We start from the raw sequence: 27,919 nt of genomic DNA on the forward strand, positions 1-27,919 counted from the left end.
TTTTTTTAAATATATATATTTCTTGGATATGTTAGAAACTGAAATGAGAAAATTGAAAAATATCCAAATCATCATTTTTTTTTTAGCTGAGAACCTTTTTGCTTTCTTTGTATTAATTTATTTTTTATCTTTTTTTTTTGGTATTTTTCTCTTTTTGCTAGCTGAGAACTTTTTTTCCTTTCTCTTCACTATTTATATATTTTGGAATTTTTTTTTGTATTTTTCTCTTTTTGCTTACTGACGTGGAACATGTACAGCGTGTGACTAGGAGCAGTCACAAAAGCCCCTATTGCATTACACCGTCAATTATTCATTGACTCCTGTAATAGGAGTCAATAAGGGTACATGAGATGCTGGAAACAACACGACATATGTTGTATACATCAGGCTCCGAGGATGCTGCCACCTAAACTCAAGATTCGGACATTTATTTCACTTTTCAGCCATCTATGCATATTGTGACCGGAGGAGGATAAAGAGATCTTTCTACTATGTTTGCTGCTGCTACCAAGAACTTTGTGAAGCAAGTGGGTGATGGCGGCAGGCTGGTTCCCGTACCCAACCTCAGCGAGGCAGACAAGTACCAGCCGCTGAGCCTTGTGATAAAGAAGAAGCGCTGCTTTCTGTCCCGAAAATACAAATATATCTCAACTCCATTTACCCTGAAGGATATTCTTAATGGAGATAAGGAAATTTCCGCAGGTAATCCCTTATGGTGTTTCAGTTAAAGGGCTCGTCTAAGCTTGTGACATTCATGACTTCAGCCTCATTTAGGCGTCCGATTTTTAATGTACGTGAACAAAATGTTTTTCATCAGTATGTGGTTAATGTATGATTTTTTATTTTTTTTTTAATCAGTGAAAAAAAAAATCGAATCTTCTCCTGCCCATTACAATGTGCACACGACCGATTTTCTTGTGATTTTCATAGATAGCAGTCATACCCACGTTATTCTATGTGGTTGTGCACAGGTCCGATTTTTTTCCTTGGTCCAAGGATAAAATTGGTGACACGTCCGATTTTGATCCCGAGTGTTGGATGAAAGTCGGAAATGGAAGTCTATGGGTCTGCGAAAAATATTGGACGGCACCCGGATGACATTCACCCGCTGACATAATGGAGAAGGCGGTGCCACTTTTTTTTTTAACTCTCCACGACTGAAAAAAAATTCATCCCACTCTGATCACAGTTTGATCAGAAAAATCGGATTGTTTTTCTTGGAGAGTAAATGGTCGCGTGACCCTACCCTTGGAAACAGGCCGTATTGGGATGGCACTCAGACGTTTTCCGTGATTTTCACAGAGCCATAGACTTGTAAGTGATCCATGACTCCGATCAAAAACTGACATGTATCCGTGATTTTTTTGTGAACACATGGTCTGGACCCCCCCCCCCCCCCAACATAGACTTTAAGGGGTACGTGCTGCATCAATGAAAAGAATTGACAGGCAATCAATATCAGATAGGTAGGGTCTGATTAGGTGGCACCTCCACTGCTCAGCTGTCTTCAGCTCTGGCGTGGAACAGCACAGCACCGTTCACTGTGTAGTGGGCGTTCTCCAGTACTGAAGCTCAGCTCGTATTGAAATAAATAGGACTTGAGCTGCAGTTCTCAGCAATGGCCACTACACAGTTAACGGAGCTGTGCTGCTTTACAGTTGGCCAACGCTGGACTGAAAGCAGCTAATCGGCCTCCTTACCAGGTGTCGGCCTCCGTCCTATCTGATATCGATGACCTATCCAAGACGTGGATCATTAGTGTCATAGTTCTGGAAAATCCCTTTAATGTTGACATTTACGCTGCTATTACTTTACTGGTGTGATGTGTTTGACCTGTTTATCTGCTGATCCAGTTGGCTAAAGTCCTATCCACATTAGACCAATGTTGGCAGAACTGAGCATAATATGTCCGATGCAGTCTAATGGTCAGGACAGATGTTGATCACACATGCTCGATTTCAGATTGCTGTTTGCAATGTTCTCCCAGAGAGAAGCCACCGGCTAATGTGTCAGCCAGGACTTTCTCAGAGAATAACGGAAAACTCAATCTAAGGACAATCCGTTTAAGCTTTACCTACAAGTCTGCACAAAAATCTAAGCCACTAGACCACCAGGAACAAAAGACTAAAGCCTGCCATACAAGTTAGATAGCTGTCGGCTGAACAATCGGCTGGAACATCGTTCAGCCGACAGCTATTTAATGTGATTTTAGCCTCTTGTTCCTGGTGGTCTAGTGGCTTTACATTGTTGTGCAGACTTGTAAATAAAGCTTAAAGGGGTTGTGCCATAAACAGCATTTTTCACCCATGCACTAGATAAGTGATAAATGTATGCTCACAAGGGTCAACCTCTGGGACCTCTGGGACCCCCACCGATAACACCGAGGTCCCCAAGTCTCCTGTATGAGTTGAGCATAAATGTGCATCAACTTCTATGTGACTGACAGACAGGGCCCCAGGCGAAAGAGTCTCAGTGAGCCCCTTTAACATGCTAATTCTCTTGGATCTCTCCCCAGCATTTGACACTGTGGATCATCAGCTCCTCCTCACTATGCTTCGCTCCATCGGCCTTAAGGACACAGCCCTCTCCTGGTTCTCCTCCTATCTCTCTGACCGATCCTTCACTGTATCTTTTGCTGGTTCCTCCTCCTCTCACCTTCCTCTTACTGTTGGGGTTCCTCAAGGATCAGTATTAGGCCCCCTCCTCTTCTCTTTTTATACCACCCCTATTGGACAAACAATCAGTAGATTTGGGTTCCAGTACCATCTCTATGCTGATCACACCCAATTATACACCTCTTCTCCTGTTATCACGCCGACCTTTTTAGAAAACACCAGTGATTGTCTTACCGCTGTCTCTAAGATCATGTCCTCCCTCTATCTGAAACTGAACCTGTCAAAAACTGAACTCCTCGTGTTTTCTCCCTCTATTAACCTACCTTTGCCTGACATTGCCATGTCCGTGTGCGGTTCCAACATTACTCCCAAGCAACATGCCCGCTGCCTTGGGGTCATCCTTGATTCTGAGCTTTCATTCACCCCCCACACCTGATCACTGACTCGTTCTTCTAATCTGCATCTCAAAAATATTTTTAGAATTCGACGTTTTCTTACTTTCGACTCTGCAAAAACTCTTACTGTTTCACTTATTCATTCTCGTCTAGACTATTGTAACTCTCTACTTATCGGTCTCCCTCTTACCAAACTCTCCTCGCTCCAATCTGTCCTGAATGCTGCTGCCAGGATCATATTCCTCACCAATCATTATTCCGATGCCTCTACCTCGTGCCAGCCATTACACTGGCTACCCATCCACTCCAGAATCAAGTACAAACTTATTACCCTCATCCACAAAGCACGCCATGGCTCAGAACCACCCTACATCTCCTCCCTGGTCTCAGCCTACCGCCCTCCCATGCTCTCCGTTCTGCTAATGACCTCAGGTTAACATCCTCAATAATCAGAACCTCCCACTCCCGTCTCTAAGACTTTTCATGTGGTGCGCCAATTCTTTGGAATGCACTACCTAGGTTAATATGATTAATCCCCAATCCCCACAGTTTTAAGCATGCCCTAAAAACGCATTTGTTAAGACTGGCCTACCCCCTCAACGCATTAACCTAACTATCCCTATGTGGCCCATTCACAAAACTTCAAACATAATTATGTTCCTCGCATCATGTTCTCATATGCTTTATGCATTTAAAGGGAGTCTGTCACCCCATTTTTCGCCTATAAGCTGCGGCCACCGCCATCAGGGGCTTATCTACAGCATTCTGTAATGCTGTAGATAAGCCCCCAATGTAACTTCATAGATAAGAAAAATAAGTTATTATACTCACCCAGGGGCGGTCCCGGTGCGGTCTTCATGCGATGACATACTTTTCTTTGCTTCCTGTCGCGGCTCCTGCGCAGGCGTACTTTATCTGCCTTGTTGAGAGGTGCTGGGCCTCTCTGAACTTTCCCGGCGCCTGCGCACTGCAGTACTTTGCTCTGCCCTCAACAGGATAGATAAAGTACGCCAGCGCAGGAGCCGCGACAGGAAGCAATGAAGAGGCCGTCATCGTATGAAGATAGGAGGCGCCGGACCGGACCGTGACACCCATCGGACTCGGACCGCCCCTGGGTGAGTATAATCTAACTTGTTTTTCTTATCTTTCAGGTTACATCGGGGGCTTATCTACAGCAGTACAGAATACTGTAGATAAGCCCCTGATGGCGGTGGCCGCAGCTTATAGGCCAAAAATGGGGTGACAGATTTCCTTTAATAGCCCTCTGTGTCTGTACTGTTACATATTTAGGCTGTTAACTGGTTCATGCAGGTTTACATGAACACCCGAGCCTTACACTATCGGTGGTCCGAACAAAGAAAGCAATTGTTACCACCTCTCGTGTCTCCCCTTTTTCCTATAGATTGTAAGCTTGCGAGCAGGGCCCTCACTCCTCTTGGTATCTGTTTTGATCTGTGTTCATTGTTATGCTGTAATGTCTATTGTCTGTACAAGTCCCCTCTATAATGTAAAGTGATGCGAAATATGTTGTCGCTATATAAATAAAAATTATTATTATTATTATTAGGGGGGGCTAAGGGGTCACTATTACTGTATTGGATGACATGAAGGTGGGTTCTATTACTGTGTAGGGACACTACTGCCCTATTATTGTTTGGTGTCAATAAAGGGGACCTAGGGGGTCACTATTACTGTATAGGATGCCATGAGGGTGGGCTCTATTACTGTGCAGGGAGACTACTGACCTATTATTGTATGGGGGCAGTAAAGGTGCTACAAGGGGTCACTATTACAGTGTAGGATGCCATGAGGGTGGGCTATATGACTGTGCATAGACATCACCGCCATATGATTGTATGTGGACAGTAAAGGGGACATAAGGGGTCACTATTACTTTGTAGGGTGCCACGAGAGTGGGCTCTATTACTGTGCAGGGATACTGCTGCCCTATTATTGTATGGGGGCAGTAAAGGGGACATAAGGGATCGCTATTACTATGTAGGTTGCCATGAGGGTGGGCTCTATTACTTTGTAGCAACACTACTGCCCTATTATTGCATGGGGGCAGTAAAGAGGACCTATGGGGTTGCTATTGCTGTGTGGGGTGCCATGAGGGTGGGCTCTATTACTATATAGGGACACTACTGCCCTATTATTGTTTGGTGTCAATAAAGGGGACCTAGGGGGTCATTATTACTGTGTAGGATGCCATGAGGGTGGGCTATTTGACTGTGTATGGACTGTTATGGACCTGGTGGTTAGGAGCACCCGGAACGACCTGATGGTTAAACTATCACAGGACAAGCTCTGGGAAGTGGGAGCTCTGCTGACCGCAATCCCTAATCCTATCACAAAACTAGAAATAGCCGTGGAGCGTACCTAACTCTGCCTAGACGCCTCTTCACAGCCTAAGAGCTAACTAGCCCCAGAGATAGAAAATAAAGCCTACCTTGCCTCAGAGAAATTCCCCAAAGGAAAAGGCAGCCCCCCACATATATTGACTGTGAGTTAAGATGTTTCAGCAAAGGAGGCCAGACTTACTAAACAGACTGAGGATAGGAAAGGTATCTTTGCGGTCAGCACAAAAACTACAAAAAGACCACGCAGAGTGTGCAAAAAGACCCCCGCACTGACTCACGGTGCGGAGGTGCCACTCTGCATCCCAGAGCTTCCAGCTAGCAAGGCAAAATCATGATAGCAAGCTGGACAAGAAAACAATGAACAAATAATTAACTAGCAGGGACTTAGCTTCTGCTGGAGTAGACAGGACACCAGAAAGATCCAAGAACGAACTGAACCAGTACAAGAACATTGACAGCTGGCATGGAGTAACGATCTGAGTGGAGTTAAATAGAGCAGCCAGCCAAAGAATAAACTAAGTCACCTGTGGAAGGAACCTCAGAACCAGCAGCTCCACTCACAGCCACCAGAGGGAGTCCATGGACAGAACTCGCCGAAGTACCATTCATGACCACAGGAGGGAGTTTGATAACAGAATTCACAACAATGGACATCACCGCCATATTATTGTATGTGGACAGTAAAGGGGACATAAGGGGTCACTAGTACTTTGTAGGGTGCCAAGAGAGTGGGCTCTACTACTATGCAGGGACACTACTGCCCTATTATCGTATGGGGGCAGTAAAGGGGACATAAGGGGTCGCTATTACTGTGTAGGGTGCCATGAGGGTGGGCTCTATTACTGTGCAAGGACACTACTGCCCTATTATTGTATGGGGACAGTTAAGAGGACCTATGGGGTTGCTATTGCTGTGTGGGGTGCCATGAGGGTGGGCTGTATTACTGTGCAGGGAGACTACTGCCCTATTATTGTATGGGGGCAGTAAAGAGGACATAAGGGTTTACTATTACAGTGTGGGGTCCCATGAGGGCACAGTGTGGGTCACCATTTGTAATTGTTATTTTTAATATCTCAATGGCACTATTATTTTTAGGAGCTTTATGTTTTTTTTTACAATCAATTTGCTTTTTTCCGATAGGTGTAAGTTCTTATCAGCTGCTGAATTACGAAGATAAGTCGGATGTGTCTTTAAACAGGAGACACGGGAATCAGATCATGAATGATGTCGGGATGAATATCTACGGGTCCGATTCTGTTGCAGTTAAAGCTTCTTTTGGCATTGTGACCAAACATGAAGTAGAAGTCCCCACTCTCTTAAAGGAGCTGATATCCAGGTATACTATCGTATCATACATGTATATTGCTCTTGAGGCGTAGTTATAGGGGGGTAGAGGTAGCAGTCACATCTGAACCCTGGGACCTGAAGGACTAATAGTCTCCGCAATCACATAAGAAGAAACCAGAGTCATAAATGGCTTATAGTAGGACGGCCCCTGTTACAGATGCTGCATTTAGGGCCTAGGAGCTAGGCCTCATCCCGAGTGTCCTTGGATAACTTGTCAGTAAACAGCAGCCACCAATGAAAAAATAAAAGGCTTATTCCCATTTTAACATGAATTGGAAAGTGCTTGCAAAACCAAACAACTTTCCAATTTAGTATTTGTAAAAAAAATGTACCTGGTTCTCCAAATGTGACAGTGTACAGATCTTGGGAACCAGGCACAGATCATATCCAAACTTTTAGGCTGTGTGCACACGTTGTGGATTTTTCGTGTTTTTTTCGCTATAAAAACGCATAAAAAATGCATACATATGCATCCCATCATTTAGAATGCATTCCGCAATTGTTGTGCACATGTTATTATTATTTATTATTATAGCGCCATTTATTCCATGGCGCTTTACATGTGAGGAGGGGTATACATAATAAAAACAGGTACAATAATCTTAAACAATACAAGTCACAACTGGTACAGGAGGAGAGAGGACCCTGCCCGCGAAGGCTCACAATCTACAGGGGATGGGTGAGAATACAGTAGGTGAGAGTAGAGTTGGTCGTGCAGCGGTTTGGTCGATCGGTGGTTACTGCAGGCTGTAGGCTTGTCGGAAGAGGTAGGTCTTCAGGTTCTTTTTGAAGGTTTCCACGGTAGGCGAGAGTCTGATATGTTGTGGTAGAGGGCTCCAGAGTAGGGGTGATACGCGAGAGAAATCTTGTATGCGATTGTGGGAAGAGGAGATAAGAGGGGAGTAGAGAAGGAGATCTTGTGAGGATCGGAGGTTGCGTATAGGTAAGTACCGGGAGACGAGGTCACAGATGTATGGAGGAGACAGGTTGTGGATGGCTTTGTATGTCATGGTTAGGCTTTTGTACTGGAGTCTATGGGTAATGGGGAGCCAGTGAAGGGATTGATAGAGGGGAGAGGCCGGGGAATTGGTATTGAGCTTTGGTATGTGTGAGAGGGGCAAGAGATTCCAAACCTGCAGCTATTGTGGTGTTATATAGAGCGGCAGCGTCATCCGCATTGTGTAGGGAACTTATGTCTGTGAGAGGGAGGAGGGATTCAGAGAGTGAATGTAGATCAATGTGTTTAAGATTTCTGCCAGGGTGTGCAAGTTTGTGGGGTGAGGAATGTAGACAAGGAGTGGAGAGGGAAGAGAATGTGAGTAGATTGTGGTCAGAGAGAGGAAGAAGTGAGTTAGAGAGGTTAGAAAGGTAGCAGAGGTGGGTGAAGATGAGGTCCAGTGTGTGGCCATCTTTGTGAGTGGCTGCAGAAGACCATTGAGTGAGGCCGAAGGAGGAAGTGAGAGATAGACGTTTAGTGGCAGCTGAGAGGGAAGTGTCAATGGGAATGTTGAAGTTGCCCATGATGATAATAGGGATGTCCGCGGAAAGGAAATGAAGTAGCCAGGTGGTGAAGTGGTCAAAGAAGGTGGTGGCTGGCCCTGGGGGGGTAAATGACAGCCAGTTGGAGGTTGGTGGAGGCATAGATGCGCACAGAGTGCACCTCAAAGGAAGGGAGGGTAACAGAGGGTGGCAGTGGGATTGGTGTGAAGGAGCAGTTATCTGACAGGAGAAAACCAACTCCTCCGCCATGCTTGCTGCTGGGGCGGGGTGTGTGAGAAAGGTGGAAGCCACCATACGAAAGTGCAGCAGGAGAGGCTGTGTCAGAAGGGGTGAGCCAGGTTTCGGTGATGGCGAGGAAGGAAAGTTTGGTAGTAACAAAAAGATCATGGATGTAGGAAAGCTTGTTGCAGACAGAGCGAGCGTTCCACAGAGCTCCTATTAGTGGGACTGGGGAAGTGGGGGCTGGGCGAATGGGTAAAAGGTTAGAGAGGTTACGGAAGATTGTGATAGAGCATGGATGGGAGGAAGAACTGACTGTGGGGATGTGGTGAGGAGGACCAGAATTTGGAGATATATCACCAGCAGTGAGAAGGAGCAGAGAAAGTGTTAACAGGTGGGAGCAGGAGAGGGCATGAGGGGGCTGTCTGTGTTTGGACATAGTGGATTGTATGTTGAGGAACAGTTCTGAGGAGGCGGTGAGATGGATGGGGAGGATTGAAGAGGAGATGAACAGTTCTTTACTAGGAGTAGGGATTAGGGGAGTTTGCAGAAAGTGAAGGATTATAGGGGTGAAAGTGAAAACAAACAGAAACATTGTTTACAGTGACTGGCCAGTTACCTTCAGTTCCCTTCTGGTTCAATTCTGGTTTTAATTCTAAATTAATTTTCACACTTCTAGGAATCACACTGCAGACTAAAGTCTTTGCAGACTTGTACTATGCAATATATGTGCTACAAAGTGCATTCAGGTGTGAAGCAGAGAGGAGTGGTCTTTGCTCATCTTGGTCAGAGAATTAAAGGGACACTGTCACCTGAATTTGGAGGGAACAATCTTCAGCCATGGAGGTGGGGTTTTTGGGTGTTTGATTCACCCTTTCCTTACCCGCTGGCTGCATGCTGGCTGCAATATTGGATTGAAGTTCATTCTCTGTCCTCCGTAGTACATGCCTGCACAGTGCAATCTTGCCTTGCACTGTTCCCTCCAAATTCAGGTGACAGTGTCCCTTTAAGGGTGGACCAGATGCATACAATCAAGCCAAAGTAAACAACGTCATAAATAACACTGGGGTAAGCTGGGGTTAGCTGAAAGGCATACCATGTGAATGCTAGGAGCAGAGGAAAGTCTGTGTGGAAAGTTGGGTGATGTACTATGTGCACTTCATAGACAGACAAGGCAGGAGAGCAGGCTGGGGAGCTGGGTGCATGAACATACCTGTAGGAAGAATAGACATGCTGGTTAGAGTGCGATGGTGGCAGATAGCAGGGCACAGTCTGTATAAATCCTTCTGATTTGAATTCTAAATTAATCTTCACACTTCTAGGAATCACACAGCAGACTAAAGTGATTGCAGACTTGTACTATGCAATATATGTACAACATGTTGCGTTTTTTTTCCGCGAAAAAAAACGCATCGCAGTAAAAAACGCAGCATGTTCATTAATTTTGCAGACTTTTTGCAGATTTCCCACTATATTATTGCATTGGGAAATCTCTGGAGAAAAACGCAAAAAATCCGCAAAAAATTAGAAAAACGCAAAAAAAACGCATGCGGATTTCTTGCCGAAAATGTCCGGTTTTGCTCAGGAAATTTCTGCAAGAAATCCTGACGTGTGCACATAGCCTGACAGTGCTTGCAAGAGCTTTATTATTGAGCTTGTAAGCACTGCACTGAGGATGGCCAGAATCGCACTATTAGCTCCTGGTCGGGCCAGCTTCAGTGTCACTTCCAATGCTGCAGAGGCGAGGCCACCTCGTACAGCGGCACCCGGAGCGCACAAAACCGCTGCCCCACTATTTGATGATCGGATGCAGCGGTGACATCACGTCAGCAGCACTGCAGCCAATTAGTGAGCTTAGTTTAGCTGATGAAGACGGTGCAAACCACCACTGCAGCCGATCAGCAAAGACAGGCAGAGCGGAGGAGACACAGCGCTCAACCCAGGGAAGATAAGTGAAGCTCGTGTTCGCAGCACGATGGCGGCTGTATGGGAAAATCTACAGACTGCAGTGCCCTAATATACAGTATATAATGATCATACAGGTTCATTTGCCATGAAAAGGTTCCCACAATGAGCTTTTGATGTTGCAGATTTTCTGCCCCATTTCTGCACCCACTAAGTAAAATAGATTACTTGCATTTTTTTGAAAATAAGCAGCCTAAAAAAAACTCACCAAAAATTCATTGTGGGAACGTAGCCTGATAGGTGCAGAAAATCTGCAACATCAAATACTCATTGCAGGAACGTAGAGTAAAACTTGAGATTTCTGCAATGAATTTCATTGCCAGGGTCCCTAAAATCATTATTTTTTCTGGGAAACGTATTCAATATTATTTTATGGACACATTTGAAAACAGTAGTGGATGATGAATATTTTCAGTGATCCATGACTACAGCGCGGTATACTGATGGGAACACATCAGCAGCCATCACCATTTCTGTCTTCATCTGCAGCTTTTGAACTAAACATCATCAGGGTCATTATCGGGCTTCACATCTGTGTTTCATAATCCATTCATAGCCCCCATTGCAGATCAGAAGAAGAACGCCGGACAAGAGTCTGTGAGTCAGCAGAAATCGGACTGCACTCAGATGTCATCTGAGTGCATTTCCACCACTTGAATGGGTCGTGCCATCCGATCTGCACTGCAGATCGCATCAAATCTGCGCTCCGAATCGGGATGAGAAAAAAAACACACAGATCTGCACTGCCCCATAGAATAACCTTGGTCTGAGTGCATCAGATAACGCTTGTCTGATGTATACGCTCGTGTGAGTGAGACGCCATGATAGGGGTACATGAATGCAGGTCATGAATGCAACTACCCTGGAAAATATTGTCATTGGTGCACTGGTGACATCTGCTGGAGAAATGACTGAACTACAAATAAATAAGCCAGAGTCAGCGCAGTACAGTATGTATGACAGATCTATACTAGAGATGACTCCGCTCCTTGGCTGCTGGAAGGTAGACTTGTAAACCAGCTACTTGCAAAATTTCCGGTGCCTTGTGGACCTGGCACGACATCATCCTTGCACCATGACTCCAGTACTGCTAATCAGGGCTAAAGTGTCTTTAGCATGCACAAAAAACATGTGTGAGTCCCTGCGGCTGCATGTCTCACAGATATTAGACAGCCGCGAGACATGCAGGGATTGCCTGTTTTGCTGCTGTCAAACAGCCGCAAGACGTTCAGTCGCGAGTACTCAAGCATATTATTCAAGCACGCCGAAGACACTCGGTTAGCACAAGAGCATGCTCAGATAACACCTTATCTGAGCACGTTCACTCATCACTAGTAGCAAACAACGAAAATACAGGATATCTATCTGCACAATCTGTGTATTGATATCAAGCTAATGACTCCCGGTCTCATTTTTCGGCCATAGTGCTAATAATTGGGCTGTGCGGATGGCAAATGGGTGGGATATGGCAATAATTGATGCGGATCCCAAGCCTGGAAAAAAATCAGGCTGCATTCGGATGACATCTGAGTGCAGTCCTATTTTTATGGACTGACAGAACGGAGAAAATGGAGAAATTGTTTCTTTCCCACCTTTTCCTCATTTGAGAAAATCGAAGCACACCATGATCAAACTCTGATCATAGTTAGATCAGAGTGTCATTAGCATAATCAGCCCGAATCTTTCGGATGTGAGAAAATACGACGGCGTGACCCTAGAGCATAATACGTATTTGCCAACGTTCCCGGAATATCTGGGAGCCCCCAGGAATAAGAGAAGACTTTTCAGACTTTTTGAAGAGTTAGCAAGTCCCCAAAATAGTTGGAGAACAGGGTGTGGAGAGACAGAGACCGGGGTGTTAATGTGAAGAATGGGTGAGGAGGGTGCCGCTTCGTGAACAGGGTGTTTATAGCCAAAAACTACAAATACTTGCTAACTTTAGAAGGCAAGTCTCCGGGTTGGGGGCTTCAACGTTTCTTAATGTGCAAACTTCATACACCAGGGGTGTCAAACTGCATTCCTCGAGGGCTGGAAACAGGTCATGTTTTCAGGATTTCCTTGTACTGCACAGGTGATAATTTAATCACCTACACAAATAATGAGTTTGTGATTAAATTATCACCTGTGCAGTACAAGGAAATCCTGAAAACATGACCTGTTTGCAGCCCTCGAGGAATGCAGTTTGACACCCCTGTATACACTATAGTCTTCTGGGGGTCCTGAAGATGTGGCGTGTGATCCAGGAGACAGAAGCCCAGAGTCCGAGCCCCTGGTATATTCACACTAGGTGTGACAGAGTATCAGCTTTGCCTGGATTCTCACATTGTCTTTTGTGTCTCCTCCGCCATCCATAGACCTCCATCGTTGTGTAATATTACTTTATGCCCTCAGTTTACTTATAGTCCTGCACTGCCAGCACCCCCAGAGCACCACCATCTTGTGGTCGTATTACATTATTTCTGTAGGAGGAAAATATCATGTCTGATTGTCTACAATCTCCGATCACTCTTCTTATTCCTAGGACAATTGACTTGGATCATTGTTTAGTTCGGCAATCAAGAGAAAATGGAAAGGAAATCTTATGTGTGGTCATGGAGAGCATTCGGACAACGCGCCAGTGCTCTCTGTCTGTCCATGCTGGGATGCGGGGAGAAGCCATGAGGGTAAGTCTGAAGATCTGACACTTTCCTATGGCCCAACATTGTGAGGGTGATAATCAGAAAGGCTGCAGCAGTGTTGACATGACATCAGCGTTGCAAACAATAGAGACTGGGGCAGAGGTGGAGAGTTGGTGCTGGACCTGGGGAGGGTAAGTAATTCCCAGTTCTGTTTTTTTTTTTATAAGTATTACAGTTTATAGACTAAAGTTTTCTGAAAGTGGACATCCCCCTTTTTAGTTGTCTTATCCTATGGTTAGGAAATAATTTACTGATTGCTGAAGCTCTGACCTCTACGACCCCCAGCGATCCTTAGAACCGGGCTCTGGAGACTGAGATCTGCAAGAGCCCCATCCTGAATGGATCTGTAAGCAGGTGACCAGATGCAACAGCGGAGGCTCCAGGTGGAAAGAACATTCATAATATGAAATGGAAGCAGAGATACTGAAATTGATAAATCAGTATTTGACAAGCAATTATATAAGAGAGGTATATGGGTTAATATAGAATAAGAAACTCCGGAATCAGCTCCGAGTCTGCAGTCCAACTTAGTTCTAATGGGGGGGGGGAAAGCCCAGTATTTGATGGGAACAGTCTCTAGAAGTTTCTGCCTCTTCCTGAGCCTTGACGAAGGCCGTTGCTCCACCTCACTAGACGCACGTTTTTCTTGCAAAGTCTATCAACCCTCTCTGGGCCGCTCTAGCATCAGCCGGACCATACCTAGTCTGCAGCCCTCCCCTTGCTCACACCCTGTACCATAAGTCCGTGCAGGAAATGACGGCCAGTCTCACCCATCTCCTTCAATGACTGGCCGAGGCTGGAGTCTCTGGCCGGGTATTTTCCCACACAGTAGTATACAGCACTGCCCACACAGTAGTATACAGTACAGCCCACACAGCAGTATGCAGCACTGCCCACACAGTAGTATACAGCACTGCCCACACAGTAGTATACAGCACTGCCCACACAGTAGTATACAGCACAGCCCGCACAGTAGTATACAACACTGCCCACACAGTAGTATAGAGCACAGCCCACACACTAGTATACAGCACAGCCCACACAGTAGTATACAGCACAGCCCACACAGTAGTATACAGCATAGACCACACAGTAGTATACAGCACTGCCCACACAGTAGTATACAGCACAGCCCACATAGTAGTATACAGCACTGCCCACACAGTATTATACAGCACAGCCCACAAAGTAGTATACAGCACTGCCCACACAGTAGTATACAGCACTGCCCACACAGTAGTATACAGCACAACCCACACAGTAGTATACAGCACTGCCCACATAGTAGTATACAGCACTGCCCACACAGTAGTATACAGCACAGCCCACACAGTAGTATACAGCACTGCCCACACAGTAGTGTACAGCACAGCCCACACAGTAGTATACAGCACAGCCCACACAGTAGTATACAGCACAGCCCACACAGTAGTGTACAGCACTGCCCACACAGTAGTATACAGCACTGCCCACACAGTAGTATACAGCGCAACCCACACAGTAGTATACAGCACAGCCCACACAGTAGTATACAGTACAGCCCACACAGTAGTATACAGCACTGCTCACACAGTAGTATACAGCACAGCCCACACAGTAGTATACAGCACATCCCACCCAGTAGTATACAGCACTGCCCACACAGTAGTATACAGCACTGCCCACACAGTAGTATACAGCACAGCCCACACAGTAGTATACAGCACAGCCCACACAGTAGTATACAGCACAGCCCACACAGTAGTATACAGCACAGCCCACACAGTAGTATACAGCACAGCCCACACAGTAGTATACAGCACTGCCCACACAGTAGTATACAGCACAGCCCACACAGTAGTATACAGCACAGCCCACACAGTAGTATACAGCACTGCCCACACAGTAGTATACAGCACTGCCCACACAGTAGTATACAGCACTGCCCACACAGTAGTATACAGCACAGCCCACACAGTAGTATACAGCACTGCCCACACAGTATTATACAGCACAGCCCACACAGTAGTATACAGCACAGCCCACACAGTAGTATACAGCACTGTGTTATGATTAGGTAATTCAGTACCACAATGGACATAGAAGTCAGAGCACATACAGTGACCTGACAATAACCCAAAAACATAGAACGAGCTCTGAGACATGGAAACTCTGCTGACCGCAATCCCTAATCCTCTCCAACCACACTAAAGGCAGCCGTGGATTGCGCCTAACGCTTCCTATGCAACTCGGCACAGCCTGAGAAACTAGCTAGCCTGAAGATAGAAAATAAGCCTACCTTGCCTCAGAGAAATACCCCAAAGGAAAAGGCAGCCCCCCACATATAATGACTGTGAGTAAGATGAAAAGACAAACGTAGAGATGAAATAGATTTAGCAAAGTGAGGCCCGACTTTCTGAACAGAGCGAGGATAGGAAAGGTAACTTTGCGGTCAACACAAAACCCTACAAACAACCACGCAAAGGAGGCAAAAAGACCCTCCGTACCGACTAACGGCACGGAGGTACACCTTCTGTGTCCCAGAGCTTCCAGCAAGCAAGAAAAACCAAATAAGCAAGCTGGACAGAAAAAACAGCAAACAAAAATAACAAAAGCGGAACTTAGCTATGCAGAGCAGCAGGCCACAGGAACGATCCAGGAGGAAGCAAGTCCAATACTAGAACATTGACTGGAAGCCAGGATCAAAGCACTAGGTGGAGTTAAATAGAGCAGCACCTAACGACTTCACCACATCACCTGAGGAAGGAAACTCAGAAGCCGCAGTACCACTTTCCTCCACCAACGGAAGCTCATAGAGAGAATCAGCCGAAGTACCACTTGTGACCACAGGAGGGAGCTCTGCCACAGAATTCACAACAGTACCCCTCACCAGAGCCCCCAGGACGACCAGGATGAGCCATATGAAAGGCACGAACAAGATCGGGAGCATGGACATCAGAGGCAAAGACCCAGGAATTATCTTCCTGAGCATAACCCTTCCACTTAACCAGATACTGGAGTTTCCGTCTTGAAACACGAGAATCCAAAATCTTCTCCACAATATACTCCAACTCCCCCTCCACCAAAACCGGAGCAGGAGGATCAACAGATGGAACCATAGGTGCCACGTATCTCCGCAACAATGACCTATGGAATACGTTATGGATGGAAAAAGAATCTGGAAGGGTCAAACAAAAAGACACAGGATTAAGAACCTCAGAAATCCTATACGGACCAATGAAACGAGGTTTAAACTTAGGAGAGGAAACCTTCATAGGAATATGACGAGAAGACAACCAAACCAAATCCCCAACACGAAGTCGGGGACCCACACAGCGTCTGCGATTAGCGAAACATTGAGCCTTCTCCTGGGACAAGGTCAAATTGTCCACTACATGAGTCCAAATCTGCTGCAACCTGTCCACCACAGTATCCACACCAGGACAGTCCGAAGACTCAACCTGCCCTGAAGAGAAACGAGGATGGAACCCAGAGTTGCAGAAAAACGGCGAAACCAAGGTAGCCGAGCTGGCCCGATTATTAAGGGCGAACTCAGCCAAAGGCAAAAAGGACACCCAGTCATCCTGATCAGCAGAAACAAAGCATCTCAGATATGTTTCCAAGGTCTGATTGGTTCGTTCGGTCTGGCCATTGGTCTGAGGATGGAAAGCCGAGGAAAAAGACAAGTCAATGCCCATCCTAGCACAAAAAGCTCGCCAAAACCTCGAAACAAACTGGGAACCTCTGTCAGAAACGATATTCTCTGGAATGCCATGTAAACGAACCACATGCTGGAAGAACAATGGCACCAAATCAGAGGAGGAAGGTAATTTAGACAAGGGTACCAAATGGACCATCTTAGAGAAGCGATCACAAACCACCCAAATGACTGACATTTTTTGAGAGACGGGAAGATCTGAAATAAAATCCATAGAGATATGTGTCCAAGGCCTCTTCGGGACCGGCAAGGGCAAAAGCAACCCACTGGCACGAGAACAGCAGGGCTTAGCCCGAGCACAAATCCCACAGGACTGCACAAAAGAATGCACATCCCGCGACAGAGATGGCCACCAAAAGGATCTAGCCACTAACTCTCTGGTACCAAAGATTCCAGGATGACCAGCCAACACCGAACAATGAACCTCAGAGATAACTTTATTCGTCCACCTATCAGGGACAAACAGTTTCTCCGCTGGACAACGATCAGGTTTATTAGCCTGAAATTTTTGCAGCACCCGCCGCAAATCAGGGGAGATGGCAGACACAATTACTCCCTCTTTGAGAATACCCGCCGACTCAGATAAACCCGGAGAGTCGGGCACAAAACTCCTAGACAGGGCATCCGCCTTCACATTTTTAGAGCCCGGAAGGTACGAAACCACAAAGTCAAAACGGGCAAAAAACAGCGACCAACAAGCCTGTCTGGGATTCAACCGCTTGGCAGACTCGAGATAAGTCAAGTTCTTATAATCAGTCAAGACTACCACGCGATGCTTAGCTCCTTCAAGCCAATGACGCCACTCCTCGAATGCCCACTTCATGGCCAGCAACTCTCGATTGCCAACATCATAATTTCGCTCAGCAGGCGAAAACTTCCTGGAAAAGAAGGCGCATGGTTTCATCACCGAGCAATCAGAACTTCTCTGCGACAAAACAGCCCCCGCTCCAATCTCAGAAGCATCAACCTCGACCTGGAATGGAAGCGAAACATCTGGTTGACACAACACAGGGGCAGAAGAAAAACGACGCTTCAACTCTTGAAAAGCTTCCACAGCAGCAGAAGACCAATTGACCACATCAGCACCCTTCTTGGTCAAATCGGTCAATGGTTTAGCAATACTAGAAAAATTGCAGATGAAGCGACGATAAAAATTAGCAAAGCCCAGGAACTTTTGCAGACTTTTCAGAGATGTCGGCTGAGTCCAATCATGGATGGCTTGGACCTTAACAGGGTCCATCTCGATAGTAGAAGGGGAAAAAATGAACCCCAAAAATGAAATCTTCTGAACACCAAAGAGACACTTTGATCCCTTCACAAACAAAGAATTAGCACGCAGGACCTGAAACACCGTTCTGACCTGCTTCACATGAGATTACCAATCATCCGAGAAGACCAAAATATCATCCAAGTATACAATCAGGAATTTATCCAGGTACTCTCGGAAGATGTCATGCATAAAGGACTGAAACACTGATGGAGCATTGGCAAGTCCGAATGGCATTACTAGGTACTCAAAATGGCCCTCGGGCGTATTAAATGCAGTTTTCCATTCATCGCCTCGCTTAATACGCACAAGATTATACGCACCACGAAGATCTATCTTGGTGAACCAACTAGCCCCCTTAATCCGAGCAAACAAATCGGATAACAGCGGCAAGGGGTACTGAAATTTAACCGTGATCTTATTTAGAAGGCGGTAATCTATACAAGGTCTCAGCGAACCATCCTTCTTGGCCACAAAAAAGAACCCCACTCCTAATGGCGACGATGACGGGCGAATATGCCCCTTCTCCAAGGACTCCTTCACGTAACTCCGCATAGCGGCGTGCTCAGGCACAGATAAATTAAACAGTCAACCTTTTGCGAATTTACTACCAGGAATCAAATCGATAGCACAATCACAATCCCTATGCGGAGGTAGGGTATCGGACTTGGGCTCATCAAATACATCCCGGTAATCAGCAAGAACTCTGGGACCTCAGAAGGGGTGGATGACGAAATAGACAGAAATGGGACATCACCATGTACCCCCTGACAACCCCAGCTGGACACAGACATGGATTTCCAATCTAATACTGGATTATGGACTTGTAGCCATGGCAACCCCAACACGACCACATCATGCAGATTATGCAACACCAGAAAGCGAATAACCTCCTGATGTGCAGGAGCCATGCACATGGTCAGCTGGGTCCAGTACTGAGGCTTATTCTTGGCCAAAGGCGTAGCATCAATTCCTCTCAATGGAATAGGACACTGCAAGGGCTCCAAGAAAAACCCACAACGCCTAGCATACTCCAAGTCCATCAAATTCAGGGCAGCGCCTGAATCCACAAATGCCATGACAGAATAAGATGACAAAGAGCAGATCAAGGTAACGGACAGAAGAAATTTTGACTGTACCGTACCAATGGTGGCAGACCTAGCGAACCGCTTAGTGCGCTTAGGACAATCAGAGATAGCATGAGTGGAATCACCACAGTAGAAACACTCCTTTCTGTCTGTGTTCTTGCCGTTCAACTCTGGTCAAAGTCCTATCGCACTGCATAGGCTCAGGTTTATGCTCAGATAATACCGCCAAATGGTGCACAGATTTACGCTCACGCAAGCGTCGACCGATCTGAATAGCCAAAGACATAGACTCATTCAGACCAGCAGGCATAGGAAATCCCACCATGACATCCTTAAGGGCTTCAGAGAGACCCTTTCTGAAAATAGCTGCGAGCGCACCTTCATTCCATTGAGTGAGTACGGACCACTTTCTAAATTTCTGACAATATACCTCTATCTCATCCTGACCCTGACACAGAGCCAGCAAATTTTTCTCTGCCTGATCCACTGAATTAGGTTCATCGTACAGCAATCCGAGCGCCAGGAAAAACGCATCAATATTACACAATGCAGGATCTCCTGGCGCAAGAGAAAATGCCCAGTCCTGAGGGTCGCCACGTAAAAAAGAAATAACGATCCTAACTTGTTGAACTGGGTCACCAGAGGAGCGAGGTTTCAAAGCCAGAAATAGTTTACAATTATTTTTGAAACTCAGAAATTTAGTTCTATCTCCAAAAAACAAATCAGGAATAGGAATTCTTGGTTCCAACATAGAATTCTGAACCACAAAGTCTTGAATATTTTGTACTCTTGCTGTGAGCTGATCCACACATGAAGACAGACCTTTAATGTCCATCGCTACACCTGTGTCCTGAACCACCCAAATGTCTAGGGGAAAAAAAAGGCAAAGCACAGTGCAGAGAAAAAAAATGGTCTCAGAACTTCTTTTTTTCCCTCTATTGAGAATCATTAGTACTTTAGGCTTCCAGTACTGTTATGATTAGGTAATTCAGTACCACAATGGACATAGAAGTCAGAGCACATACAGTGACCTGACAATAACCCAAAAACATAGAACGAGCTCTGAGACGTGGGAACTCTGCTGACCGCAATCCCTAATCCTCTCCAACCACACTAAAGGCAGCCGTGGATTGCGCCTAACGCTCCCTATGCAACTCAGCACAGCCTGAGAAACTAGCTACCCTGAAGATAGAAAATAAGCCTACCTTGCCTCAGAGAAATACCCCAAAGGAAAAGGCAGCCCCCCACATATAATGACTGTGAGTAAGATGAAAAGACAAACGTAGAGATGAAATAGATTTAGCAAAGTGAGGCCCGACTTTCTGAACAGAGCGAGGATAGGAAAGGTAACTTTGCGGTCAACACAAAACCCTACAAACAACCACGCAAAGGGGGCAAAAAGACCCTCCGTACCGACTAACGGCACGGAGGTACACCCTCTGCGTCCCAGAGCTTCCAGCAAGCAAGAAAAAACCAAATAAGCAAGCTGGACAGAAAAAACAGCAAACAAAAATAACAAAAGCGGAACTTAGCTATGCAGAGCAGCAGGCCACAGGAACGATCCAGGAGGAAGCAAGTCCAATACTAGAACATTGACTGGAAGCCAGCATCAAAGCACTAGGTGGAGTTACATAGAGCAGCACCTAACGACTTCACCACATCACCTGAGGAAGGAAACTCAGAAGCCGCAGTACCACTTTCCTCCACCAACGGAAGCTCATAGAGAGAATCAGCCGAAGTACCACTTGTGACCACAGGAGGGAGCTCTGCCACAGAATTCACAACAGCACTGCCCACACAGTAGTATACAGCACAGCCCACACAGTAGTATACAGCACAGCCCACACAGTAGTATACAGCACAGCCCACACAGTAGTATACAGCACAGCCCACACAGTAGTATACAGCACTGCACACACAGTAGTATACAACACTGCCCACACAGTAGTGTACAGCACTGCCCACACAGTAGTATACAGCACTGCCCACACAGTAGTATACAGCACAGCCCACACAGTAGTATACAACACAGCCCACATCGCCCCTTCCCTCCCCTCCCAAGAATGGCCCCACAGTCCAGTAAAAAAACAAACAAACAAAACACAAGCTCCTCACCTCTCCTTGTGCCCACGCTGCTCCCTGCTCCTGTGTCAGCTGCTGCCACCGCACTGCCTGGCACACAGTGAGTGCGCGTGGCGTGCACCCACAGTGTCAGAGGCAGAGCAGGGAGTGATGGGAGAAAGAGCGTCAGGTGACACTCTCTCCTCCATCATTGCTTTGAACTGTACCGGCAGACACCGGTATAATTCAATGTGGCGGGGGAGTCGGCGCTGGCGGCAGGCGGGCCCCCTGCCTCACAGGGGCCCCATAGTGGCTGTGTGACTTGCCGCTAGCTGGGGCCCCTGGGGGAGCGGGGGCCCCAAGCAGCTGCCTGGTCTGCCTGCTCCTAACGCCAGCCCTGTGCACAACCCATAGTCATCCATGTAGTATAATGCACAACCCATAGTCATCCATGTAGTATAATGCACAGCTCATAGTCATCCATGTAGTATAATGCACAGCCCATAGTCATCCATGTAGTATAATGCACAACCCATAGTCATCCATGAAGAATAATGCACAACCCATAGTCATCAATGTAGTATAATGCACAACCCATAGTCATCCATGTAGTATAATGCACAGCTCATAGTCATCCATGTAGTATAATGCACAACCCATAGTCATCCATGTTGTATAATGCACAGCTCATAGTCATCCATGTAGTTTAATGCACAACCCATAGTCATCCATGAAGTATAATGCACAGCTCATAGTCATCCATGTAGTTTAATGCACAACCCATAGTCATCCATGTTGTGTAATGCACAGCTCATAGTCATCCATGTAGTATAATGCACAGCCCATAGTCATCCATGTTGTATAATGCACAGCTCATAGTCATCCATGTAGTTTAATGCACAACCCATAGTCATCCATGAAGTATAATGCACAACCCATAGTCATCAATGTAGTATAATGCACAGCCCATAGTCATCCATGTAGTATAATGCACAGCCCATAGTCATCAATGTAGTATAATGCACAACCAATAGTCATCAATGTAGTATAATGCACAACCCATAGTCATCAATGTAGTATAATGCACAACCCATAGTCATCAATGTAGTATAATGCACAGCCCATAGTCATCAATGTAGTATAATGCACAACCCATAGTCATCAATGTAGTATAATGCACAACCCATAGACATCAATGTAGTATAATGCACAACCCATAGTCATCAATGTAGTATAATGCACAGCCCATAGTCATCCATGTTGTATAATGCACAGCTCATAGTCATCCATGTAGTTTAATGCACAACCCATAGTCATCCATGTTGTATAATGCACAGCTCATAGTCATCCATGTAGTTTAATGCACAACCCATAGTCATCAATGTAGTATAATGCACAACCCATAGTCATCCATGTAGTATAATGCTCAACCCATAGTCATCAATGTAGTATAATGCACAACCCATAGTCATCCATGTAGTATAATGCTCAACCCATAGTCATCCATGTAGTAGTACTAGTTTGGCCACTGTGTACCCATGGATTAAAAAAAAATACTCATCTTCCCTCCGCTCCCTCACCATGCAGTGTCCTCTTTTTAAGCCAGCAGCTGACTTGAGCGTGTAAGTGACGGGAGCGTATGATGTGACTGTCATGTGACCCAAGTCACGTGTACGCCAACATCAGCTGCTGGCACTGATGGGTCTGTGAGCTACAATACACTTCAGCTGAATGTGCGTCCGAGGACGCACATCCAGGTGAAGTATTTGTTTTCTTCGGTGGGCTCGTCACCCACCGGTAGTTACGCCCCTATCTGGATGTGATGCAATCTTACAAAAACATGTTGCCTGTTTCTAGGGATATTGGCTTTGTTATTTTAACATATTCTATGTTATTTACTAATTAATTTTCTTGTTCCCTTTTTAATCTCAGTTTCACATAATTGATGAGAAAAACCACAAAGGACGTGACAAAGCTATTGTATTCCCAGCGCACACAACCATAGCGTTTAGTATTTTTGATCTGTACATTCACCTAGATGGTCACTTTGGTAAGTTTCACACTCTTAGGAAACCCTTATTACATTCACCATTAAGTCATTGTAAGATATCATGATGATCTCTGTGATGTTTATCCTTGTTTTCCAGAGCTATGTGTGTCCTCCGCTTCTAAAGGAGGTTTTGAGAAGATGCCCAGTAGATCTTTTTCATTAAATGCCATACGGAACACCCTATATCGCACGGGCATCTTATTCACTGGTAAGAATGGGGACCCAGGGGTTTGTGAAGACACCATCATGATTTCTGCCATGAATAGACTGAGCCATGTCAGCATATCATGACAGCTTGTGGTCTGAGTGATGATGATGATGCTTGTGTTCTGCACCCTACAGGGGCAGTAGCGTTGACCGTGTCCTTTGCGGTTCTTATAGGAATCTTTTTGCGCTTGTTAAAATAATGCAAATAACTTTTAAACGTATTTCCTATGAGCAAACCTTAGGTCCCCCCTGTATTAGCCAGTGCATAGAACTGCTAACAGAATGGGTTTTTGCATTGCCGGACCTACTGCATGCATATGTGACATTCATTTAAATAGCCAGCGGTGGAAAATGCCCAAATACAAATTTGCTTGTCGATCTCAGTTGTTGGAGAGGGTTGCAGAAAATAGACCTATGGAAATGAGGCTAATTTATACTTTGCTCTACGTGGAGCACTTGCATCGGGGTTTCCATCTAAATCGACAAAAATAGGATTCAGACAGCACCCTTCCCCCCCCAATGAAGCCACTGAGTATAATTTGAGAAAAAGTGTCACTTTCACCTTTCTTGTACGGTGATGTCTGTCTTTTCTGGTGAACACAAAAGCATGGTTGCCATTCCTGACGACAACAGATTATCTCTTATTCCCTTCAATAAGAGCAGAAATGCCGTTGATACAATGGATAGGTGGTGGTGCCGGGTGATGGACCTCCACAGATCTGATATTGGTCCAAGCTATGCAGCTAGTTAGGGCAATTTTACCTTTGCAGCATCAGAGGAGAGCAGACGCACCGATCTGGTCATTGTCAGAGCAGCGCTTACAAGCTCTATAAAAAAAATAGCTTGTACAGGCTGTGCTCCTTTGCCTTGGAAACTGAGGACCTTTGATAGACTGCAGACATTGATGGTAGTCTAGGCTCCGGGCAATAAACTATAGAACTATAGAATTAAAAATCCCTCTGTTCTTAAGATTTTTAGGGCGCAGACATCCGTCTTTCTCGTGCAAGGATCGCATTGCAGTGCACGGACTGGCTCGGCACCTCTTCTGACCTGAACGTGACAGCGTGATGTATTTCTATGCAGTTGTCACGCTCGGGTCAGGAGAGCCGAAGGTCAGTTCAAGGATTGCGATGCAAGCCGACGGTGAATCCAAGGATTGCGATGCGAGACGACAGTCAGTCCGAGGATTGCAGTGCTAGCCAACGGTCAGTCCAAGGATTGCGATGCGAGATGACTGTCAATCCAAGGATTGCGATGCCAGCCGACAGTCAGTCCAAAGATTGCGATGCGAGCCGACAGGCAGTCCATGGATTGCAATTCGAGCCGACGGTCAGTCCAAGGATTGCGATGCGAGCCGACGGTCAGTCCAAGGATTGCGATGCGAGCCGACAGGCAGTCCATGGATTGCAATTCGAGCAAACGGTCAGTCCAAGGCTTGCGATGCGAGCCAACGGTCAGTCCAAGGATTGCGATGCGAGCCGACGGTCAATCCAAGGATTGCGATGCGAGACGACGGTCAGTCCGAGGATTGCAATGCGAGCCAATGGTCAGTCCAAGGATTGCGATGCGAGATGACGGTCAGTCCGAGGATTGCAATGCGAGCCGACAGTCAGTCCAAGGATTGCAATGCGAGCCGACAGGCAGTCCATGGATTGCAATGCGAGTCGATGGTCAGTCCAAGGATTGCAATGTGAGCCGACGGTCAGTCCAAGGATTGAAATGCAAGCCAACGGTCAGTCCAAGGCTTGCGATGCGAGCCAACGGTCAGTCCAAGGATTGTGATGCGAGACGATGGTCAGTCCAAGGATTGTGATGCGAGACGATGGTCAGTCCAAGGATTGCGATGCGAGCCGATGATCAGTACGAGGATTGCAATGCGATCCTTGGACGAAAAAATACATCCATCTGTCTGCACCTTTAAAGGGACACTGTCACCTGAATTTGGAGGGAACAATCTTCAGCCATGGAGGCGGGGTTTTGGGGTTTTTGATTCACCCATTCCTTACCCGCTGGCCGAAATATTGGGTTGAAGTTCATTCTCTGTCCTCCATAGTACACGCAAGCGTGTACTACGGAGGACATAGAATGAACTTCAATCTAATATTGCAGCCAGCATGCAGCCAGCGGGTAAGGAAAGGGTGAATCAAAAACCCCAAAACCCCACCTCCATGGCTGAAGATTGTTCCCTCCAAATCCAGGTGACAGTGTCCCTTTAACAAGTAACTTGAAAGACTGCTTGTTTTACCAACTGTTTTGCACTTTTACCCATTTAAGATGAGACAACCCCTTTAAAAGCAGTATTTTTTGATATGGAAGTTTTTAACTAATTCTTGTTTCATTGGGCAGGAAAAAGAACAATGGACATAATTGCAAATGAAGATTCCTACATGGATGACATATTTTCTGATTACTATGACAAGGCTGCCAGCATGACCGACATTTCTACTACCTACATGCGAGAAGGCGCTCACATTCGTTCTAACCTCCTGAACAATAATATTCCCAAGGGGCCGTGCGCTCTGTGCGGGATGGGAAACTCCAAAAGAGAGACTGTGTACGGCTGCTTTGAGTGCTCTTTCAATGGACAGAAATATGTCCGGCTGCACGCTGTACCATGCTTTGACCTGTGGCACAAGAGAATGAAGTGACCTTTGTGTAGGAGACGTTGGTGCCTTCATGTTACATCTCAGGTGAACCCGTGCCACAGCTCTCATCAAAATGCACTGTACAAGGCGTCCCGTGGCTGTACTGTTTAAGGGTTAATAATTCAGATGGCCAATAAACGGACAGTGTCAATTGCATCTGTAAACTAGAAATAACAGAAAAGAGAAGATGTTGAAATACAGAATGCAACAAGAAGAGGGAGACTCCTGAGCTTTCACCTTCTACTGTATGTCCTAGTGCAGGTGGTGTGTCCCTGTAGAAAATAGCCAGATCTCCATTTTGTGGTCAAAATAATTTTTTATTTTTTCTTAAATGTAAATATTCCTTCAGTGTCAAAATGGGAAGGGATTGTCACACCTCCGTAACTCCTGTCCATGTAGTGGATGCATTGCCTCGATGACTGCTACAGCCTTCTTCTTTTTGACGAAGGGGATGTCTTCAAGGGACAACTTCCACATTATCTGAAATTTTTTTTTTCCGCGTGTATATATAGGATTTTCCATGTACGACAATGATATGCATACCACAATTTGGTCTGGTAGTACATGCTATTGGGGGGGGAGGAAGCAATTGAATCAAGTTTATTATAGGGTCTGTTTTAAAAAAAACCCATAAGACTATGAGGATACAAATATTGTAACACCCACACATTACATTCACAAGAACTTTCTGACATTACATTGTAAATCCATAGACAGTAATACGGAGTCGGTCCTGTTTTGCGTATTTTGGATTTTGTCTGTGGGCACAATTTTTGCAAGAGGATTTGTGAGGTCAGACGTGAATGCTGGACGAGAATTCCAGCTCATAATCTTCCTTCTAAAAGTGTTGAATGTTCTTGTACACAAAAGTCCCCAAACCATGCCTTTATGGACTTGCTTTGCTGCACTGGGTCACAGTGATGCTGGGACAGAAAAGGATTTTCCCCAAAGTATTTTCACAAAGTTGGAAGGTACAATTGTCCAAAATGTCTTGGTATGCTGAAGCTTTAAGATTTGCCTTCAGTGGAACTAGAGGACTAGGCCGACCCCTGAAAAAAACCCTGTAGCATTGTTCCTCGTCCACAAAACTTTGTGGTTGGCACAATGCAGTCAGACAGGTAACGTTCTCCTATAATTCACCAAACTCACACTCATCCATCTGATGGCCAAGTAGAGAAGTGAGATCCATCACTCCACAGAACACGTTTCCACTGCTCCAGAGTCCAGTGGTGGCGGCTTTACACCACTCCGTCTGACGCTCAGCATTGTGCTTGGTCATGTAAGGCTTGTATGCACCTGCTCAGCCAAGGGAACTTATGTCATGAAGCTCCTGACAGTTTTGGTATGATGTTAATACCAGAGGAGGTTTGGACTTTGCAATTAGGGCTCAGAGTCCGCAGTGCTTTGGTGACTTTTATGCCCTCAGCACTTGGTGACCTCAATTTGAAACTCTTCATGGTCTCTGTCATGTACACACTTCTTGGCATGTGACGTGGGGTGCACCTGTAAGGGATAATTTAACTTCTCTCACTCAATTCAACACTCAACCTCTGGTCTAGGCTATAAAGTGAGCATAAATCACACCCCGACACAGTCCGCACACCCAAATTTCTTAACAAGTTGCCACTACTCATCAAACACAAGGGGTGATGAGTCCCCAAAATATGTTACTGCCAGACAATCAAAAGGTCACACTCTCTGAAAGGCTATGGAATCTTTAGAGCATACAAGGATCAAACTTATTAAAGATTTTAAGCTCTAATATGAAAATGGTTATAGGATGTTTCGCCCCAGCAGTTCGCCCCCAGCAGCTTGCCCCGGGTAC

The 27,919-nt window shown here is 45.8% G+C and overlaps 1 protein-coding gene across 1 annotated transcript; it reads left to right on the forward strand.

Annotated features, from left to right (window-relative positions):
- The first annotated feature begins 491 nt into the window (after window positions 1-491).
- PJVK (pejvakin) lies at window positions 492-26,097 on the forward strand. Its single transcript, XM_069735359.1, has 6 exons — window positions 492-702; window positions 6,511-6,706; window positions 12,923-13,064; window positions 23,125-23,242; window positions 23,340-23,435; window positions 25,796-26,097. Exons 1-6 carry the CDS (start codon window positions 492-494, stop codon window positions 26,095-26,097), a joined length of 1,065 nt encoding a protein of 354 aa, XP_069591460.1.
- The last annotated feature ends 1,822 nt before the right edge of the window (window positions 26,098-27,919 follow it).

This window comes from Ranitomeya imitator, chromosome 7, assembly GCF_032444005.1.
Source record: "Ranitomeya imitator isolate aRanImi1 chromosome 7, aRanImi1.pri, whole genome shotgun sequence".
NCBI lineage: Eukaryota > Metazoa > Chordata > Amphibia > Anura > Dendrobatidae > Ranitomeya > Ranitomeya imitator.